At 39.0% G+C, this 24,265-nt stretch overlaps 1 protein-coding gene across 1 annotated transcript; it reads left to right on the plus strand.

Moving 5' to 3' along the window:
* The first annotated feature begins 22,601 nt into the window (after positions 1-22,601).
* LOC131249518 (uncharacterized) lies at positions 22,602-23,243 on the plus strand. The gene has a single exon (XM_058250324.1). It carries the CDS (start codon positions 22,602-22,604, stop codon positions 23,241-23,243), a length of 642 nt encoding a protein of 213 aa, XP_058106307.1.
* The last annotated feature ends 1,022 nt before the right edge of the window (positions 23,244-24,265 follow it).

Raw genomic sequence — 24,265 nt, forward strand, 5'->3', positions numbered from 1 at the left:
CAAAAATACATTTATGAAAATAATTATTCTAGAGAAAATAATTATAAGATATACAAAAATACATCGGTTCGGTTCAAGGTTCGGTTCCACAGTTTGGTTATACGGATCGGATCCACGGTTTGGTTCTACGGATCGGTTCACGGTTCGGTTCGGTTCTACATACCCCCAAACCGAGAACCGAACCGATGTCACCGGTTCTTTGATTTTTGGAACCGGAACCGGAACCAGTGCACTCTAGAACCGGACCAAACCGGACGGTTTGGTCGGTTCCGGTCCGGTTCTACGGTTCTACCGGTTAAATGTGCACCCCTAATTCCAATCAAGTTAATGACGTGAACAGCAGAATGGCAAATAAACATTGCGGTGGTTACAAAAAGTTTTCAAAATCTCTCTGTTTCTGTGGTGTTATTCACTTGAGCTTTGGATCTGCTTTATTTTTGGGTTCATGGCCTAAAATGAGTTGACAAAAAATGGATGGACGCATGGATGAAATGCACATATCATGGTGAACCCCACCTTCTGACATCAGCTAGCTGACTTTGTTGGGGTCACCAGCCAAACCGCGTCCCTATTTTTAAGACTGTAGGGCTTTTACGGATGCAAGAATTCTTTTGTGTCACGGTTGAAACCGGACAAATAAAAAGATAGTTTGCTTCAATTCAAGATTTGAAACCTTGGTTGATAAAGATATATGGTACTATAATATAATTTTAAATTTTATTAAAAAATAATTTAGTTTCTAAAATTAAAATAAAATACAAGGTGCCACTCATTACACATACATAAATATGAAAACTAAAATATCTTTTCACTATTTTATGTTTCTTTATGATTATTTAAAGTGGAGCCCACTATTTGGATGGTTTAATATGAGATACAAATTTCTCATGCATTTGGTTTATGATCCATCTTAAAGTCAGGCAATAATTTAATTTTAAGTGTACACATTTCACACCTGTCATTGTGGGGCACTTGATGAGCCCAACTCAACTTTGAATTAGGCTTAGACCTATTAGTTTGGCTCATGTTCCTAGCTTGGGCCTAATATGCATGGCTCAATCAATTTTCCAATTGAGCTTGAGTTCATATTGACCCAACCCAATCCAACCCAAACCAACCCACCTTAACTTAGATTGACCCAACTTCATATGTCAATCTTATATTCTATTAATGCCATTTTAATCCTTAATTTAGACAACCTATGCATCTATTTAATCAGCGGAAAGATTATTAATATTTGGGTGGTGTTATTGGAAAAAGGATCGACCAATAAGAAAAGGTCGGGTTAGGATTTTGTGCATTTCGTCGGATAAAGCGACAATAGATACAACTAAAAATCAACCTCGACCTAGACCGATCAAGAAATGAGGTCGCTCGCCTCTCATTAACATGTCGGAAGATTCGAATCCGTCCGACATTGGAAGAAGCTCCACCACTCTACCGAAGGAGTCGGTTGGCATATCCCCAAGTCGACATCATTTCGGTCGGTACAACCTATCTTTTGTTAGTTCCGACTTGATCCCAACCGCACCTATCCAAGATTTCAGTCAAAGATCTAGGAAGTCGACCGCAATACGGATCTGCCCGAGATCCTAGCCGAGAATATAGGGAGACGACTACAACACGGGTAGGATCCGAATCCTACTACAACACATCCCTACTAAATAAGGAGATTGCTCCTACGTCACCGCCTCTCCTCATCTATATATATAAGAGCATCTTCAATGGTGAAAGGTACACACAATTTCTAACCCAAAACTCATCACAATTTTGAGTTCAACTACATGACTTAGGCATCAGAGGGTCCCCTATACTAGTCGTGGTCTCCTTTATTCTCTTATGCAAGTACATGAAGGTCTAAAGAGGGTGAACCAAAAACATTCAAGTGAAAAATAAGAATTTTATTAATTTTTGAATGTATAGCTGTGTTAAACCTTTTTATTTTTAATTTTAAAGCTTGAGTTAAGTTGGTGCATAGGGTCTAAACTGCCAAGTTAGGTATGGTTGATCCATACACTACCCATTTCTACCCTATTTGTATATTCATTGGTGAAGAAAAGAGATGTGAAAATGATTAAAAGGAAAAACGAATATTAAAAGATTTAAAAATAAGCTTTTGGTAGTGTTTTTGTTAAAATATTAATTAGGGAAATTTAATTTTCACTTTTTATTGCTTAGATAAATATGATTTAAAAAAGTCAACTCTTAAAAAAAAACTTTACCGGTGTTTGGTGTATCCAAAGAATACTGGGATTTTTGGGTAATACTTTCTCTTGATGAGGCACCTCAGATGAATGGATTGGATGACATATAAACACCACAGCGGGCCGCATGATTTTAAAGGTGGGCATCCCATCTCAACTGTTTCTTAGGGTGTGGCCCACATGGATGGTCATGATTTTTGGGTTCCAGGGTAGAGATGAGACAACGCACCTAATGGACAGTGTGGATCTAATGAAAGTTACACTTATGCGGCTATTCCACTAGGAAAGCTGGAATTTTTATTGCATACATCGTTATATTGGGAAAAATAAAACTTTTTATAACGTGATTCTTACTGAAATTACCAAAATGCCATCGCCCTTGTTTAAAAATTGGTTGAGCTTTTGGACCGACTGATGAAACTAATGGACGGGAGGGATGTCACATGACTGCTGTGGTGGGATGCGGGTTTCCTGCTAAAGCCTTTGCACGAACTCCTCAGTGGAAGATAGGTGGGGCTGACCGTGATGTTTGTAAGAAATTCACCTCATCTATCCATTTTTTCGCATCATTTTAGAATATAACCCAAAATGAGCAGATACAAAACTCAAGTAGCCGCACAATAGGAAACAATGAAGATTGAACATAGTTGAAATATTCATAAGGCCACAAAATTTTTGGATCAGGCGAATATTTTTATATTTTCAGTTCATCCCAGTAGGAATGACTTTATAAATGGTATGGATGGCATGTAAACATCACGGTGGACCCAGAGAGGTTTCTACGGTAGGCATTTCCCCACCCATTTTTTCTCTTGTGCAGCCCAGTTGAGTTTTTGATCTACCTCATTTTTGGTCATGTGTCTTAGAATGATCTAGCCGAATGAATGGATGGGGTGGATTCCTCACAAACATCACGGTGGGTCCTACATAACTTGCCGCACAGGAACTTCCTCCGAAAGGCTTTCCAGGCAATCCATGTTGTGGAGGGCCTCTTCAAAACTTACATAAGAGTGTCATGGGTGCACCCGATGATTACCCGGACCTTGTTTGACATGGCTAGGCATAAGTGCACGTAGCAAAACCGGTGTGTGGGTATAGGTATATTTTTAGCCTGACTAATAGATGGGCTGGGTGAGGGCATACTTCGACCCATACGTGAACCCCACCCAAACCATATTATATATAAATATATTAATGATGAATTGTCTTGAAAATCCTTTGGTTTAAAAGACGGTTGTAAATCGTTTATAAATTTTTCGGTGGGGGTTAATCGTCTTTAATACAAAGAAATAATTATCTGGAATCATGATTTAAGACGGTTTTCGACTGTCGTTTTTTTGCTCTTTCGGCAATATCTATCCACCGTACGTGCCAATGTGTAGGGCTTGTGTAGAATTTATATGCTAAATCAAAAATATTCTTGTAGAATTTCCTATACATGTACTGATATGTTAGATCAATATGCGTTTAAGATTGTACATTGTTCATATCACGCCCAAAATCCGGCAGAGTGTGCACCCTCCGATCCAAGTTTCGATTAAGTAACTCGTACACAAAGTATACTAATTTAATTCCTTAATCAATTTAATCAGATGTGATTATTACATTCAGTATAAGTTCCACTATAATCCCAATCACACATACATAACACTTTACATCAATCAACCATGCATCAATCATCTTGACGCCCTTAAAATAAAATAAACCTTAAAAATCATTCATTTATTATACCATCATACTATGATTATATTTATTTCATGCTAACATTGTTTCAATGAAATAAATCTAAATAATCTCTTAAAATCTTAAAATCAATACTAATATGCATTATACGTTAATCAAATTATGTTAACAAATAAATCACATAATAAAAAATATCTAATGTCACCACTTCATCTTCAGATAAGTATGACCATATTTCACGTGAATGGTGTTTACGGTAGATCCTTTCGGTTCTTGTACCACATCATCTGCTAATTATGGTTTTCTATCAATAAAAATGTAAGTTGAGCAGGCTTAGTGAAATAACCCGAATGGTTCATAACCATAGCAATTAAAATAATACAAAAATGTATATACAATGATATGGATGTAAAATGGTGTATGAATGCATCAAATGGGATGATTGATCCATTTGCTTGGGTTGGAGGTCGTTAACTCGCATCCACCCGTTGGGTAGGCTTCTACCTTTCCGTAGGCTTGGGCATAGCCCGCATCGATAACGCTCTACCAGGATCGACATTTCTTACAGGGAGGGCCCTTAGGATCGATCATGTATTATGCAAATGTCTTGAATGATGAACAATATGTAAATGCATATTTTTATATTTAGCATAGTTGTCTCGATCAAAATATTCACATATGAATTTAGCGTACAATTATCATATCAAAATACTCAAATCAATAAATCAATCAAATAATCACAATGATTTATTTTAATTTTAATGAATTATGAGACAAGTTGGGTTACTCACCTAAGTCTGGTAGTGTAGAATCCACAGGGTAATTATGTTGGTTTGAATTCAGAAATCCTATCAGTTATATCAACGATCTAAAATAATCAAATAAAATATAAAATTTTTATTTTTTATTTCTATCTTTTATTTCCTTTTTAGGATCATAAAATTGATTAAAAATTATTTGATCGAGGTAGCCTATCAGATGATCAGATCATTCAGATTTTTGAGGTCTTTTTATATTTTGCCTATACACATTGGATGAATGTGTGTGGATCCAACCACAAATACACTAACGGCCCATCTCGATCTTCTACGCCAAGTGATATCACACTTGCGCAAAAATCTAAGATTCTCTTATTAAATACTTTTATATCTAACTAATGTGGCCCTTCTCATGGTCAGATTGATCTGAAATTTAATGCCCTTGTATATTTTGGCCTTAGGGATCATATGATCTGTACAGATTTAATCTAATTTGATCAGATGCACACTAATTACAATTACATAATTCTAGACTCTCCTTACCTTTACATTGTATCTACCCATAATTTAATATAGTGAACGTGTGACCGATCCACACCGTTCATTGCATACATCGAATCAAATTACATTAAATATTAAAAAATACTAAAATGAGGACGATACACATACCTAATGTAAGCAATCCAAAACTCTCTTTCTTTATTTCTTTGTTGTCGCAGGTAGACTTTTTGTTAATATCCAATTTCGATTAGAATTCTTATTCCATTTGGGTATTTTAATCTCGAGAGATGCAGGGAGGGTTAGAGGTATATTTAAAATACATGAGTCAATTATATAAATAGGATAAGAGATAAGATAGATTTAAAATAAATATAAAATAAAGATAAGATAAAAAATATATTATTATTATTATTAGTAAATTTTCACGACCTTTACAGTTTATCAACTTCTATTGGTTGTAGGCAGTTAGACTCATCCAAAAGGTGAAAAAGCCTAGCCTTGGATTCTTAGATGCTTTGGTTGAAATAGGCCATTCATTAAGATAGTTTTTAGGTCTTTCAATCATGTGATAGATTAAAAATAATATGAAGGAATTTTCTTTTAATTCTTTCTTAAATCCAAAATAGTTTGCTATATTTTATGTTTTGTGAGGGAAAAACCATAGCTTTCTATTTGTTTCATAAAATTTAATTTTCGAGATAATGATTGTTCACTCCCATTATCGCCATGTCCTGCAATAAAATTTTGTGCTAATCTTTCCTTAAGTAGTTGTTTTGGGGTAATTAGCGCTATACTCGATTGCTTGTGAAATTTGCATCAATCACTTTAAATTGTATCTGTATGGCTTAAAACTTGTAGATTAGTTAGCGCTATGTTACTCCGAAATCGGGATCCATCGCTAAATCCAGGTGTTCTGGGAAATTTTTTGAAACTCTGTATCAGAACTGAACCGCGCGTCGAAAGTCCGATAGTGATGATCTTAGTCATTGCGGTCACCATGTTGGGCTTGACCATCACCTCGAAAATCAAGTCCATGTGATGTTGGTCGATTTGATTTAGTTCAGAGAGAAGAGTGTGAGAACGGTTGGATATTTAATAAGTTTTTAAGAAATCTGAGTCGTGTCACTTGCGCGATGATTTTAAGCTATCTCGACCGTTGGATTCTAACCCAATTTCACCCTTTGATCGGGAAGGTGGCCCATGCATATCCTTGTGCTTGTAGACTTGATCGAGTTTCGGTGACAGTTGAATTGAGTGTGGTCCGCCACTACTGATCTGAAGAGCCCAGGGCGTTACACTGACCTAGATCCATGGTCAATGAGCTTAAGTCCGACCTTTCGTGGTTATAGGCCCACCAGAAGTGCTTCGTTGGATCGTAAGAGGCAGGTTTTGGTTATACCCTAAGTATACCTTGGCCCTGGGGTTATTTTCATCAATTTGAGGCCTATTTATAGTCCTTAAACCCCAACCCTCTTTTCCATACGAATTTTCTCTAACCCTAGCTTGGAAAGAGAGTGGAAAAGAGAGAGATAGTGAGAGAGAAGTTGGTGAATCATCTTAGATTCTTTTCTATTCTTCTACATCTTTGAACCTTCACTTTGAATCGTTATTCTGACGGTTCTGAGTTCATCTTGGGGTAAGTTAACCTAACCCTAATCTGTGTTAGAGCTTAGATTAGTCTTGGTATTGTTGTATCTCATTTCTATCCTTGTTTTAGGGTATTCTATCGCCGTTGACGAAGACAACTTGTCTAAATCAGTTCGGTGTTTCTTTTCTGGCTTAAGGTGCGGACTTTAAGTGTATAGGTTATGGTTTTCAAGGCTTTCAATGCCAGTGAATGATTTATTCTTGTTATGGACGAGATTTCACATGCCAAATGTTGTGTTTTCTTTGCGTTCCTGATGTGCATGTGGTGTATTAAGATTTGTGTATTCTATGTGTATGTATAAAGTACCGTATACGTATAAAATATGCACTTGTGTTTGCCATGATTATTTGTCATGCATGTATGCTAGATGTGTGTATGACAACTCCTTGGTAAAAGGAATTGTCCAAATGCATGTATTTCAACATATGTCATGTATGTTGTACCATGTATTCTAAGTGTTTGTGGAAATGCATGAATGATCTAAAGTGTAACTTATTACACTAATTGCGGGCGTTGAGAAGTGATTCTCAACACTCCTATTGATGTGCATGATTTCCTTCTTGCTAGTTACATTCCATGTTATTTAAATTCAAGCATTATTTATACTTACATTTCTGTTAAGTTGATATTCTTCAGATGCTTAAGTACCACTTGATTTAAGTTGTTGTTCCATTACTGTTTTACATTCAATATGAATATCTGTTGTAGTGTAATGTGTGTGGGACTATGCATTAGTCCAGGAAATCGGTAATTTGCCTTAAGGTTGTGGTGAGATTGCTTTCGCCACAAAGGACGTAATTAGACGAACCGAGCCGTATTAGAGTTGGCGGCGGTGGTTTGGCCACGCGAAGTGTTTGCGCACTCTATGTCGTTCAACCCAACGTGCGCTCGTGCTAGTTGAGTTCGTCAAGTAACCCGATTGTTCGATGTATGTTCACCATATATGGACGCTATTGTTTTAGGGTACCGAACTTACCAGTGAAATCCTAATAACCATGGTACCTTGATCCGCTAAGACTCATGAGCCGGACATGGTGGTATGGGACACCGTGGTCGAGCTGTCGGCCTACGCTGGGGTGACAAACCTCCCCGTAGTGACCAGTGAGCAACTAAACTCGTGAGCCGATTATGGTGGTATGGGATACTATATTCGTGTTGTCGGCCTACATTGATTGGTGACGAGCCCTTTGTAGTGACCTCGAGCATACCTGGATACCGCATTGAGGTGACGAGCCTTAGTGTAGTAACGAAGGTATGAAAGGCATGCATTAATTGGTGACGAGCCCTTTGCTATGACCTCAAATATATGATTGTATGAGACGACTAGGATTGACGACCCTAGAATGAATCACTGTTTGGATGGTGACATGAGGAAGGTATCTTAGCTTCTCAATCCTGCTGTATGAAATGGACTAATAACAACTTGGCAATCATATCCATGCACCGCATTTGCATGTGCTTTGTAGATGTGGCGCACTTTGAGGTGGTGTCATGCGTAACGTAAGATGAAGACACTGAGGGTGTACACGTGAGGGCACGTATCATTTTACATACATCCTTGCATTAACAAGAGTACTTAGGATTTATTTAATTGTTCTGTTTTATCATTACTGTTTGATTGAACTGATAACATGTTAACCGTGCCTTATTGTTCCACCGAATTGATCACTCACTCCTACGTTCTAGGGCGGTGTTAAACACCCACCGGACTCTATCTTAGGCTCCGATGTTGCAGATGTGGATGCGACTTCGGGCCGAGTGGGAGATGGATGATGATGAGGCCGCTTTCTCTTATATGCAGAGTTTTGAGACGGGTTCTAGCGAGCCTTGTTCGGATGCGGGATGCCGAGATTATTTTTGGGAATTTAAATGATGTAACTTGATATTTGTAATTTTGTTAAATAACACTTTCATACAACCTGGTTGGTGAATGTACTTCAGGGATTTACACTTGTACACATATATTTTTATAAGTCTTCCGCTTGCTTTATTCACTTATCCCTGAATTATATCTGTGTTTTGGCTTAATCTATTCCATGTTTTATGCACTAATACATCAACATACATCCATCATTAAATATGTTGCATAAGTGATGTTTTGGAACTGGGAGCCGAGTTATGCTCGACCCCGAATTTCGGGCGTTACAAGTTGGATCCCCTGCAATAACTAATCGGGGAGAGTTATGTGTGATCTGTCTGAGATATGCATAGTAGAGGTGGGCAGAGTCGAGTTGGATGAATTAGGTCCAACTCAAATTGATTCAATTTGGTGCTGAGCTGAACTCGATCCGATCCGGATCCGATCCGATGCACGGCTAGCCTGACCCGAACCGAGTTCGACTCGGTTAGGGAAACCAAGTTAGATTGGGTTGGGTATGGTTCAGATCAGGTTAACGATGAAAATCATTATCCTCGCTGCTATTTTCGATGTGGTCCACTTGAGCTTTAATATTATTCAGTTTTTTTTTTTTCTAATGCTCTAAAATGATCACGAAAAATGGATAAACAGTATAGATATAATAAATACATCATTGTGGGGCCCATGCAACTTTGATCTCATTTGAGCCATTCATACAACTCGGAGCTCGAGGCGCATTTGCACTCGTCTTCGCACGACACATATCTGCACCAGTTGGGGTCGTGTGAAACACGACATCAGACTGCGTGTTACTCCAGCGCAGATTAGGTACACTGAAGTTACGTCACCAAGCTTGTGGACCCAACGATGATGCATGTGTTGTATCCATACAGTCTATCCATTAGGAGAGATCGTTTTATGGCATTATAAAAAGAATGAGATAGATCTAAAGTGCAAGTGGACCCCATCTTAGAAAACCGTGTGATTATTTTTCTTAATATGCATTTAATCAGGTTTAAATGCGCAGCCTAGAGTTCCTGGAACATGAAGCACAAATGCACCTGTCGACTGAAATGAAAGAGAACTAGCATATATATATATATATATATACACACACATATACATGACCAAAAAAATAATAATAAAGGGTCACACATGGTGTCACCCAACAAAATCACAAAAGAATAATATGTCCAGAGGGAATAGAGCTGAGCCTTCTGCGCAGCGATCCAACGTGCCATCTACAGGTCCGATGAGGGCCCGTTCATCAGCTGGAAGTAAGAGATCTCGTCCTCCTCCTCGAGACTCGCATCGTCAGGCACCACGAAATCTGTATCACCTACATCTATGAACGGGTCTGGTTAGTGTTTTAAAACACCGTCCCAGAGTGGGAGTGAGTGATCAACTCAGTGGGGGCTATTATTCTCAAGTTATCATATGCATCAATTTTAATATGGTCTTAATGAAAAGCAGCCAATCACATACATCTAAGTAATCTTATTAATGCGCATGTATGCAGCATGACATGATGCATGCCCTCACCACAACGCTCCCTCGTGCGACAACATCTAACGATCGCCAATGCCAACACTCCCTCTGTGCGACCTCGACTGCCGAGTCGCTACCCTAACTAGTGCGATGCGATGCGATCGTGTTAGCCGAGTTATTAGTTAAGTCCATTCATCCAGCAGGTTTGGGAATCTGATACACCCCACATATCATATGCCCTGAACTAGTTGCGAGGCCAAGGCCCCCCAATGCGTGAGGCCGAGACCCCGCGATCCTTGACCCCGTCGGGTTTCCCCCATCCCCGACTTCAAGCACATGGGGGTGCTGAATGTGGGGTCGCTCGCTGTCACTACGGGGAGGCGCGTCACCCCAGCGTAGGCCGGCGGCTCGAACACGGTGTCCCATTCCACCATGCCGGCTCACGAGGTGTGGACCAGTTTTAAGTGGGTTATTAATGGGCTACTACGGTTGTAGGGTGTCACAAGTTCCATACATATGTGAGCAAACATGGTTAACAAACTAGGTGGGTCAGCCAGTGGACTAAACCGCACAAGCCCAGGCAAGTATGTGGCGGAACGACATCGGGTACAAGCGACCCCATGTAGTCTAACTACTGCCGCCCACACGTACTCGCCCAAACTCATGGGTTTAGCCTCAAGGTGGTCCTACCAACGAAACCACCTTCGCTCTTCTCATGTTCCTGACCAACCCAAGGGTAGGAATAGTGACTCATAGCATGCCAACTACCAATATAACATCAAACATATTCAACACCATGTTCTCATGTTGCTCAACATACAATTCAAATTCATCTAATAAGCAAGCTATCACGATTTATGAGTAAGAGTGCATGTATATCGTGTGTGTTAGTGAGGAAGTTGCTCACTTCCCACAACTCATGGAAAAATAAATTTCACAGGAAATAATTAAGGCATGCATGCTATAGGGCATCATCATATGAGCAATCCAACAAGACATCAACAAGTAATCATCAAATTTGCACCAAGTCATGTAAGAAGCGAGAACAAACATCATGTGAGGAAATCAAATAAAACATACAATTTCACACCACTCCAATAAGCATAATTTCTTAAGTTTTTTTCTTTATGTTCTCTAAATACATCAACCAAGCAATCAAAATCATTAATCTCATATTGAAATTGGTGCTAGACCACCTAGGAGTAATAGTCCGCACCTATGGATCGTTGAAGACTTGGAAAACGACCTAGGAATGAGGGCTTTTGGGGTCGGACGGCCGGAATCCCTAAAGCAACCATTCGCATGTTAGAGTTTCAAGCAAATCCTTCCTCAACTCAAGGTTTTCAAGAAAAGGGAAGAGGGCTTTTACCTAGACGATCAACGGAGCAAATGTGTGGTTGTGGTGGAGAGTTCTTCCTTGAAGAAGAGGTAGGAAGGTGTAAGATTGAACTCCCTTGGGTCCCACCTTGCATACGGTCCACCTTCACTCTCACCTTCACTCTCTTCTTCCTCTCTTCCTTCTCCTTTTTCTCTCCTCTCTCCCTTTGTTCCTTAGGGCAAATTCGTATGAGGAGAGGGGTGCCCCAAATGAGGCCTTTATATAGTCCCAGATTTGATGACAATGGCCCCAAGTGTTGGGTTTTTACTATACTAGACCTATGAGAGGGTCTTTCTAGCCTCTAGGGCCCACTATGAGGTGTACAAGTCAATATACACCGTAGGATAGCTAGCCCTAATGATGATCTATGTATGTATATGATCAGCCCGCCATTTAGATGTGTCGATTGACAGATGTGATTAGAAGTCTATTCAATGGTCACCGATAGTCGATCAGGGCCGCGGCTATACGGATATGAGCAGGGAAATATCCTTACTCCATGGGTAAAGTTTGGTCGCAAACCGACGGTCCGAAATCCTCAACTTTGCATAAGAGTGGATGACTTAATTCACTTAAGTTCCAACTCATTTCTTTAAGGTATTTGCGCTTCTCATGCACTCATCCTTTAGCTCAAGTTGAGCGGTTCTGGACCGTACCCAGGTCCGATTCCCGCGATGGACGTCAAGCCCAATGAGACGGACATTATTCTATAGTTTTGGAACTAGTGGTCCACCAACGAGCGGTCTAGAGCTTGTTTAGATAACCGGGGCAGTTCTGGTGGCCCTCTGACCATGAAACTTATAGGATAGGTATTCCTTGGCCCGATGAAGGGCCATGCTAAATTTGGAAATGTTCAGATATGGGGTTTGGTCGCACGGGTCTGATTCGCGATCAACGGTCACCGTGCCACGATCGGGACCCAGATTTTGTGGACGGGCGTAGAAAAATACATTAGACCCTCATCGTAAATTATGAAGAAATTCGACGGCTGAAATGTCTTACATTTCAATTTTATTTACACGTGTCAGATTCCAATTTTGGCATTGGTGGGGCGCATCTGGCAAGTGCCAGATTCCACTTCTGGGTGTCCACTGGGTCCGTGGTCCGCGATGGTCCCCAAGCCCAGTGAGATCTATGCTCCCTTGAATTTTTATAATTTTCTGACCTTTCCGTGTCGCGGTATAGCCCGCACGGGCTGTCGTTAAGTGTAAACGGCTATCTGGCTTGGAGGCCCGCACCAGGTTCTATCAATGCTCGTCTGGTCTATTCAATTGGGCTAATCTTGGTCTAATTTATTTGTGATACCTCACTATGAGTGGCTTAAATGAACAGTCCTGTGGCAAATCTTACGTGGACGCCCCAGGACACTGTTCTGGTTGGGTGGGACGTTACACTACACCTGATGTTCAAGTGATTGGGCGGATTCATTGGCTTTCTACGGCTGATTAATCGGACTAGTGCGGTTCTTTACTGGTACACTCTTGTATAAACTATCATTGAGTGCTATCCATAACGTCTATCCATTTACAGAGATCGTTTTATGGCATGAGAAAAAAGAATGAGATAGATCTAAAGTTCAAGTGGACCCCACCAAAGAAAACAGTGGGGACAATGACATCCATCGTTCAAAATTTCTTAGGGGCCACAGAAATTTCCTATCAAGCTTATATTTTTGTTTTCACTTCATCTATCTCTATGTTAACTTATGAATACACTAGATCTAAAAAATACATGATGGTGGCCCTATAAATGTTTTAATGGTGGGTGTGACTGATCCCACTGTTTTCCTTGGTGGGTCCACTTGAACTTTAGATCTATCTCATTTTTCTCTCATGCCATAAAACGATCTCCACAAATGGTTGGACGGTATGGATACAACACATGCATCATGGTGGGGTCTACATGGCTTGGTAACGTAACTTCAATAGCGATTTAGCTACTGATGTGTTTCCTTATTGCTTCGAACTTCTCCCCAAATCCTCTCCCATTTTCCTTTTGCCACTGAAGAAATAGATACTTTCTTCTAAACCCAAATTCTCTCTCATTTTCTTTCTGCTATTGACGTTGTTAGTGTTTCATGCTCTGTGCAGCTTAGGAATACATTTTTATATGAAAGCTTATACTGCCGGCTCCGGATTGGGTCGGATCAGATCGGGTTTCGGATCGGTCTGGATTGACCACGATCCGAACTCGATCCAAAAAATTGTTGGATCTGAATGACCCTACTCGATCCGCACCGATCCGAGCCATCGGTTCGGTTTGGATTGGGTCGGATCTAGTCAGATCGAGTCCGACATGCCCAGCTCTAACACACGGTGTATTTGAAGATCTGCAAATATATACAGAAGAGATTTCTTGATAAGTATAGCTGGAGTGTATCAAATGATGCTGTGTATTTCTCAAGCGGTTGATGAAGGAGCAATCGTCCGTGAATGGGTATAGGACAGGTGGCAAGAGGAGAAGCATATAGAGAGCAATAGTAAAGAGCGGTTATGAAAACTTTCGAAACATGAGATGAACCTACATGGTTGGATCAAAGATATAAATAGTAAAGTAGAAAGAAATATCATCTCATACCAACTAAACGAAATCTATCTTTCAGTTATCCTGTCAAAGCAGCAAAGCATATGCTCACTTGTGCACCTTCTTCCGTGAACACCCGTGCACACCTTTGCACATGTGTCGTGGGCACAAAATCTGAATGGTCTACATGATGCGGCACCTCCTGAAACTCTTATGTGTGTGTACACACACACACACACACACACACATACATACACACACACACACATATATCTACATACATACATACATACATACATACATACATACATACATACATACATACATATATATATATATATATATATATATATATATATATATATATATATATATATATATATATATATATAGAGAGAGAGAGAGATCATCCTTTGACCATGGCATAATAATCATGGTTAGATCATGATATGATACGATGGTCATCAGCGGTCCATCTTTTTCTTCACCATTAATGATCTAAGGCGATTATTAGACAGTACACAGATTATCCAATATATACAAATGACATAGTTCAGCTGGTGACCCCAACAGCATCTAGCTAGCTGGCTTTAAAGTTCTGTGGGCTGCACCATGATGTATGTGTTTTATCCATGCTGTCCATTCATTTTGCTAGATTATTTTAAGGCATGAGAACAAAAATAACGCAGATCCAAATCTCAAGTGGACCACACCACAAGAAACAATGCAGATTAAACACTTACTCTTGAAAATTTCTTTGAGCCACGAAAGTTTTACATCAAACTGATATTTGTGTTTTCCCTTCATCCAGGGTAACATGACTTTATGAAAAATTTGGATGTCAATAAGCATGAACCTTTAACAACAAGCATTCAATCCCCACTGTATCTTGTGGTGTGGTCCACTTAAGCTTTCAATCTACCTCATTTTTGAGTTCATACCCTAAAATGAGCTAGAAAAATAAATGAACGGCATGGATAAAACTCATACATCATGGTAAGCCCCACAGAACTTTGACATCAGCTAGCTAGTATTGGGGTCACCAGCCAAACCACATATGTATACAAGATGATTATCCTATTGGTCGAACTCATGAGTGTTTTACAACTTAGGTGAAAGCTCACTTATTAAATTGGAAGTCTCTGTCTAATATAAGTCATCTACTAAGCCCATACGTTTGGTAAAGGCCCCCACCATATGAACCAATGTGGTAAACAAGCAAGATCCAAGTTTTCCATTAGATGGGTCCAAATGGTCCATATGGTCCTACCCGATCGAGGTTCAAAACCCTTGTACCAATATACACAGCTGTATCATTCATTAATGATACCAGTATGTGTCGGGCAACATGTACCTATTTCGGATGATACATTAAACATCGGCCCTGCCGAAAAGTGGGGCTGGTCCATTGATCATGTGGGTGACAGTTACAGAGAGACGACAGCTTACAAAAGGCCTACCAAATTCATTTAAGCAGTTGTCTCCAGCTTGTTAGTGGAAATGATAGAGATACTGTAGTGTGTGTGAATGATTCTTGGTTGTCTTATCTTGTAAGGGGGAAATCATTTCAGCTGTCCATCTTTTATGTGAGCTAATGGATGGTGAAATTGCTGTTAAAAATTTAGAAATAAAAATGGAAATATTGCAAAATGAAAGATATGTTTGGTGTAATACAATTTTATTTGAAAAAATCAGCTAAGCATAGGATGTCTTAGTGTTTTCTTATTTAGGATTAGGGATAAATGGATACTACCAAAGGTTTTACATGTGACTTAAAAGAAATAGTTTAAACTCTCAAGAAAAGTGCAGTCAATGCAATTTTAAAATGGAGGGTTTAATAGTTCAATGTGGAAGTTGAAAGGTGTTTTTTTATTTTTATTTTGTTTACATCATCATTGGCATTGTCAACACTGCTGTATTAAATGCAATGTATGATGATGTGGCCCAATCATATTACAACAAGTAAGATTTCCCTGCTCATGCAAGTAGAGGATCTGATTTGAAAATTTATCAATCCCAAAGACTTCATGGGAAGGGAAGTTAGTTGGGGCCTATTATTATTTTTGTAAGAAATCCATCATGTCCATTCATTTTTCCAAATCATCTTAGGACGTGAACAAATAAGATAGATCCAAAACTTAAGTGGGCTACACGAAAGAAATGATGAAGGTATAACATTCACCATTGAAGCATTCACGTGATTGCAAAAGTTTTGGATCCGGCTAATATTTTTGTATTTTCCATTCATCTCAACAAGAATGACCTTATGAATGATATGATGGTGTATAAACCTCATGGCGAACCCCACAAAGGTTTCAATGCTAGGCATTTCCCTACCAACTTTTTCTTACCGTCTACCCATTAAGTTTTGGATCTGAATCATTTTTGGACCCACATGCTAAGATGATCTAGAAAAACACATGAATAGTATAGAGTCCTTGCAAACATTATGATGGCCCCACCCATCCTCAAGTTGTAGGAAGTTCTATTATCCCAAATTTCCCTAGGGCCAAAAAGAATACGAGAGCCCACACCCCAAGTCAAGTAAGTGAAGAGGTTACTTAACAAAGAAAAAAGTTACATCATAAATACACATAACATACATGAATAAATATAAAACATATATGATATCAGAATTAAATCGTAACTTTTGAATTATACTCCAAATGGAACCTTTTTTTAAAGAATATATATATATATATATATATATATATATATGTGTGTGTGTGTGTGTGCGCTAATAATGACGTAACCAATAGCTTATGTGATTGTGGACAGGACCTATTTTTGGGCTAGGGAGCATATATAATGGGACCCACCTGATGAACGACTTGGGTCTTGTATAAATGTGAGGGTGAGTAGATGTCCACCCATGTACATATAGGTGGGATTATTTTTTAGCACCCTTGTGTTGAAATTTGTGGTTTTTTGAAAAATATTCAAAATTTCAAAATTTTGAGATTTGTTACCAAAATAGTTTTTAGAAATTTTAAAAATTCAAAAGTGCAATGTATACTTTTTAGTCCCACATCGAAAATGGTAGAAAAGTTTTTGGAGTTTATATGTGAATTTGTGGGTAGTATTCTTACTTGGATGTTTTGGAGATGGAAATGCTCGGGTTGTATGATTTAGCTTCAAGAAATGAATTTCATATTTTATTTTATTTTTTATTTTCGGTGTATCCAATAAATTATTTGCTAACACCTTGTAGGTCATATTTTTTTTTTTTTGTATTATTATTTTATTTAAAGTGTGCCCATAATTATAAAATCCTTATTATTATTATTATTATTTAATAATTCTACTCATATCCATGAGCTCAGCATCATACTAGCACTCAAATATCAGTAACACGTGAGCAGCATGGAAGACAGTTGGTATCACGGTATAACAATATCCAACTAATGAGGCTGAATTCTATATATGAATAATATGTAACTTTCCCATTGTGTTGGAAGCCATGGTTAGGTCATCCAAGCCGTTGATCTCATTGCCGTTTCATTGATGGACCATGCCCAGAAATCCCCCTAATTGGACGACTCTACTGATCCATCTTGGCCCTTTTTGCAAGCAGATTGCTGATATAATTATTATTAGCTAGCAATAAAAAAGTTATAGTTGTCCAATTGAAGGGATCTTTGGAGCATGGTCCATCAATGATGGGATCCACAAGCTCAACGGTCTGGATTACCCAACCGTGCACACCACAAGTATAAGCTTTACACGTGATAGGGAATTGATTGAAGACATCATCCAAATCCATAGTATCTTTTTTATTAATAGTAAGCATTAGCGTAGGTTAAACGGCATACATGGCCCCACACCACCCTTAGGCCTGACATAACCAACCATCTTGAAAGTGACACATAAAAGCCATGTGTTGCCCATCACCACTGTCCTCCCAAGTGGTGGGAAACGGATTGGCTACTCCCCCTGACACTAGCCCTGTGGCTGGTGGTAGGTGCTCTGTAGGGCCCATTATGATGTATGTGTTTCATCCATGCCGTCCATCTATTTTTAGAGGTCATTTAAAAGTATGAGACAAAAAATGAGTTATATCACAATCTCAACTGGACCACATTATAGGAAACAGTGTTGAATGAGCGTCGACCATTAAAAACATTTTAGGGGCCATAAAAGTTTTGGATCAAGCTGATTTTTGTTTTTTCCCTTCATCTGGGCCTGTATGACCTAATCAACAGATTGGATGTCAAATAAACAGTACATTGGGCCTTAGAAGGATTTTAAAGGTGGATATCCTATCACTATTGTTTTCATGTGGTGTGGTCCACCTAAGATTTATATACATCTCATTCAGAATGGATGAAACACATACATCATTGTGGGGCCCACAGAGCACCTACCACCAGCCTCGGGGCTGGTGTCAGGGGGAGTAGCCAATCCGTTTCCCAAGTGGTGGGCCCCACATTACATTGTTGTCCAACGGTGATGACAATGATGGGTGGATAAGATCCCTCAATCATCCATCTTAAAATAATCATTTTTGACTGCTATTATTTTCCCACGAACTCATATCTTACACTAAAGTAAGGTAAGGATTAGCTAGTGCTTTGAACTTATGCTACAGATATCATATAGAATAGGATTTGCTTTCAAGATGCCATGACAGTGAAATATTAGACAAGATTCAAAAACATCGAGATTAAGATGAGTAGAGGCTTCGAGTCGAAAATGCTCATTGATAAGCAATTTAATTATAGAACTTAGATCTAATTGATATAAATATACCTAGTATCTGTTAATACCAAAGTATTATAGTGTCGATCTTCCTCTATTAGGGAGTTGTCTGCGACGGATCACAAAATCTCAACTATCTTCTCTCTACTAGGTGAAGTTGCTCTTATTATCACTATCATCTTCTTAATGGTCCCAATTCCATCGCAATGTACACTGAATTACCATCTTTAATTAGTGTATTGGTGGACATTTAATGGATGGTTAACATTGTGACAAATGTTGTCGAGATTTTGAATTTCTCTTCCTTGTTTCTTGATAAATTTAAATTGCATTGTTAAGATAATATCACGAGTTATAATATTAGTAGATTTTAATTTTTGCAAATTTATCATGAAATTATTTTATGTAAATTGGGAATTATTTAATATTTTAACTAATTTATTATAAAATTACATGTTTAAAAATTAAAATTAACATGCATTTATAACAATATTTTAAATTTTGGTCTTAATGGTATTTTCCTAATAATATCCCGAGAGAAGCCTTAGATTTGTTGAGAAATTCCTTAGAGCGAGATTTGTAGTTATTATTATTCCAATGTAACAAATTCAACAAATGAATGAATTTCTACTACATGTAACATAAGCAACGTTTGGTCCATTTAACCCTACAATTAGTTGCAAAGAGGGGCATCAACTATTAATTTAAAAGAAAGCTAAGTATGTGGAGTACTTGCTCTTGGACGTAAAATATATGATTTTGGGGTAAAACGAGCTACTTTAGCCAACCAACCTAGCTACATTGGGTTGCGCAACCTGAAATTGCGAAAACCCCTGGATCGACGGTCGTTTCTCTGTTTTAATTTCATTTTTAGTATAAATAGTAAGTTTTAGTTTGATTATAACTCTTCATCCGTCGGGCTGTGTCCCATGTGAAAAGAGCTTAGAATAATTAGGAGAATGGTTTGGTGAAGCAATAGACACTTACTATTTTGGCCAAATCTGCACTAGTAGATATTTTAACTAATTTATTATAAAATTACATGTTTAAAAATTAAAATTAACATGCATTTATAACAATATTTTAAATTTTGGTCTTAATGGTATTTTCCTAATAATATCCCGAGAGAAGCCTTAGATTTGTTGAGAAATTCCTTAGAGCGAGATTTGTAGTTATTATTATTCCAATGTAACAAATTCAACAAATGAATGAATTTCTACTACATGTAACATAAGCAACGTTTGGTCCATTTAACCCTACAATTAGTTGCAAAGAGGGGCATCAACTATTAATTTAAAAGAAAGCTAAGTATGTGGAGTACTTGCTCTTGCTCTGGCGGTAGACTCTCAAGGGTTCGAGTACTCATAGGTGGTGAAATTCCATTGGCGTGAGTGTCTGGGGCCGTGTGTGAAAAAAAAAAGAACAAAAAAAGAGCCAGGGGAGCATGACTAACCCAAGCTTATTATTTAATGTGGTCCACTTGAGTGTTAGATTTGCCTAATTTTGTGGGCACGTATCTTAAAATGTCCAGAGAGAAGGGATGGACGGCGATACATTACAATGGACCCACCCATTTGGGGCAAGAGACAGATGGGGTAGGATGCAATCCACTTCCCAAGAAAATGGTAAAACAAATTTCATATGAGCCACTATGATAATTATTTGATATTTTATATATATTTATAGCGGTGGTTCATTTTAATACGTCAACCCAAAAAGAAGATAGATTAAAACTCGAGTGAGCCACCATACTCGAACAAAAATGGGTCACCTCGTTCCTTGCGGCACGTGCTTTGCATCAGCCAAACCTTGGCGTGATTAACTAGAGGTTAATATGGACGATTTAGCTTACACTTTTGAAATCGTAACCAAAATTGAATTGTCAAAATAATGGAACCCATTTTAGATGGCTTGAAGTACAACACTTGCGCTAATCTAATGCACTAATTGGATGAATTGTGGAGACCTAAGGTAGGGTTGAAATAAAAAATCATGAATGGTCCAAGCATTTAACAAATGTCCATTGATAAGAGATTAGGATCATCCAATCAAAATGATGTTAGGGTTATAGCCTATCTACAGTGAGTGATGTGATTTGGACGGGTTTAGTTTGGGTTAGTAGTGTACAAGTACTATTTATGAATGCATGTGTATGAACTGTTGTAATCTGCCAGAGTACTCCTCATTAAAATCAGGAAGAAAATTACCACAATGCCCTCCTCTTTAAGAGTTAATAACGAAGTTGGCCCCCACACCATCCCACCATGCCGTCCATATTCGGTTCCCATTAAACGGTATGTGGGGTTTGTGGGCCACCTTTTGTTTCTTAAAGTTCAGACCGTTCTTCCAATGGGGCCCACGGTGAACTTGTCTTGTCCCAAACACTCGTTCAAGTCTACTTGGACACGGTTTTATCTTCTATCTCAAAAATCAGTTTTTTTTTTTTTTTTTGGTAATATACACAGTCACATCCCACGCATACATATACACAAGCACGAACTCACACTAATGGATACTTGAACCCATGACCTTGGGTTAAAACTTTTGTGAGTTTACAAATGAGGCATGATTAATGACCTAAAGATAAATCAAGCAACTTAATACTTCAAATGTGCCCCAAGATATTTGTTTATACCTGACTTGTCACGTGTCCAGTGGAAAACTATCACTACCATGCGTCGCCGTCACTTACGTATAAATTGACTAGCGACACGGAATATGCAAAAAGCAAACTCCTTAAGAGTTGTACACATGTTTGCAAATCGCAGATATCATTTGAAGGCATGTGACTGACACATGTACAACATGTGTAATTGTCGATTGCAAATTCCTTACAATTCAGGTCATGCATGACATGGTCATCCCAAATAAAAAAAAATCCACAAAAAGATAAATTTCTCTAGGACGTCCGATATTTTTCAAAAGCAATAAGAAAATATGAGAGATTAACAAGAGTCCATCTGATAATAGAAGCCAATGTGCAATCAAAGATTCATAAAGACAACTGCAACACTGCCACTATCTCTCTAAATCTATAAAAACAACATTTAACCAAAAGCTTTGGACTCTCTACAACGCAATGCTATTTATCCTTTAGTTCAGATATTTCACTTCTGTCTATTCCCATTACAACAAATTTAGAATTCTTAGTTTACATTCACTGTTGTCCAGCATCATTGCTGCAATACACCTTATGAGTAAATTTACTTACTACCACCCACATCAAACCTCCATCACCAAATCCTCAGTAGATCACCAATTACATTCTGCCGACTTATTTCTTAAGGCCATTTTGTTGGCACAACCAGCCACAAGTACTTGTTTCTTCTTTACTTAGTTTATTTTTATTCTTATTGATTATATCATTCTTACCTTCAAATCAATAAAATTGGCAATCTAATTTTAATTTTAATCTGCTCACTAATTATAAATTCCCTGATAAACCTAATACACTATCACCACCTAAAGAAAATTACTTAGCTCAAGGTAAAGAAATCATTTTGAAAGAATAGCCTTCCATTTCTTAAATTACCTTATTACTACAACAATACGTAGCTGATCAGTAAAATCAACCTCATGGAAATCTCGGATCTCACACACTCGTTTGATATTCGCACGTGTGATCGCGTGTGGTATCAGCTCTTCTAAGTAATAATATAACAGGTGGGGTCTAGGTTATACTATGTCATTGCTTAGGTAACGAATCCACTTATTTTCCATTCGAAATCAACGTTTTTGGATTTATTCAGCAGTCAGTCACCAAAAACCGGTTTCTAGAAGCTTTCTCGCTTATAAAAACTAAAATCCCCTTTCTTACAAAACCCACCTCAAAAACTCCTCAATCAGAAGACAGATAACAGACATGAAGACGGTTTGGTGTGCTGAAATCGCTTCCAAGGCCTACATCGACACCGTTCGAACGGTAAAAACGGGCGGGTTTCAGGATTCCGAAGGGGCAGAGCTGGTTTCCGCCATGGCCGGCGGCTCCAACGCCCGGCTCATCGTCGAGGCGTGGACGCTTGGCAGTGACGTGGCGACCAGCATCGGACTGGCCATCGCGAGCAGGCACACGGGAGGGAGACACGTGTGCGTGGTCCCGGACGAACAGTCCAGATTAGAGTACGAGGACGCGACGTCCCAGGCGGGCGTGTCGCCAGAATTCGTCGTTGGGGAGGCGGAAGAGGCGATGGAGGGGCTTCCGGGCGTGGATTTCGTGGTGATTGATTGCCGGCGCAGGGACTTGGCGAGAGTACTGAGGTTTGCTAAGATGAGCAGCAAGGGAGCGGTTCTGGTCTGCAAGAACGCGAGCCCGAAAGCCGTTCCCGGGTTTAGATGGCGTGGCATGCTTGGAAGCGGCACACGTGCCGTACGATCCACCTTTCTACCGGTGGGGAATGGGATGGAGATCGCGCAGTTGGGAACAGGAGGGGGTTTGGGTAATAAGAGCCGTTGGATCAATCATATAGATCGAAACACCGGAGAGGTGCACGTTTTCCTGAGATGATTTTTCAGTGATTTTTTTTTAATATATATAAAAATAATAGTAAAATAGAAAGAGGTCGGTTCCTCGACTAAGCTTGTATTACAAGGTTCTTCACCTGAATGTAAAAAGTTATTCACCTGCTTATAAGTATTGCCTCTGTGTGGGCCCAGTGCTGTGTGTATGCCATCCAACCCATGCATCTCGTGAACCCCACCATGATAATTGAGTGCCCCAAAAATCAGGCTTATCCTATCATTAGGTGGGCCACACCATATGAAAAATGGACAACCGCCCATTTGATGTGGGCCACACCATATGAAAAATGGACAACCGCCCATTTGATGTGGGCCACATTGTTGTGTAGATGTTCGCTTCCTTTTGCATTTCCAATGTATTGAATTGTATCATGCTGTTGAAGATTACTGTGGATCATAGCCCCTCTATCCAATGAATTTGGATAGTCGGTAACGAACTCTACTGTGGACAGCCCACATTTGAAAAAGCAGACCAATCGGATATTTTTTCAGTTGAATGTAGACCGTCCTTTATATCTTTTACTTTTAATGCGAAGCCAAAAAGATTTGGCTAAGGTGGGCCAAAAAAAAAAAAGAGGTATCCAGAGGAAAACCACTCCAGACAGTATGATGCAAGAGATTAATGGTTTGGATAAGGGAACCAGGGGGCCCACTCGTCAGAACTGAAAACCGTAGTTCCTCCATGTTTGACCTTGGTATATCAAATTCATATCTATTCCGTCCAATTCGATCATAGCTGTTTGCTAAACCATTATCACAATTGTTGGAACGAATGTTAATTACCATATGTTCGAGCTGTGTGGGGGCCACCCATGATTTTTTATTTTTTTTAAAGGTAGGGCCCACCCATGATGTGTATGTAGAATTCAAATTGTGCATCCCAAGAATCATCCTGATACAAAAATCAGGTGGGGCACAAGTGAGATACCACAGGGAGCAATGTACAATCACCCCCAGAAACCATATACACCTGAATTTTTTATTTGCCTTCAGTTATGGTGTGTCGGC

Source organism: Magnolia sinica, chromosome 6 (assembly GCF_029962835.1).
Source record: "Magnolia sinica isolate HGM2019 chromosome 6, MsV1, whole genome shotgun sequence".
Classification (NCBI taxonomy): Eukaryota; Viridiplantae; Streptophyta; class Magnoliopsida; order Magnoliales; family Magnoliaceae; genus Magnolia; species Magnolia sinica.

Excerpts from the sequence above, each read along its gene's own strand:
- LOC131249518 (XM_058250324.1), top strand. The coding sequence starts at position 22,602 with ATGAAGACGGTTTGGTGTGCTGAAATCGCTTCCAAGGCCTACATCGAC.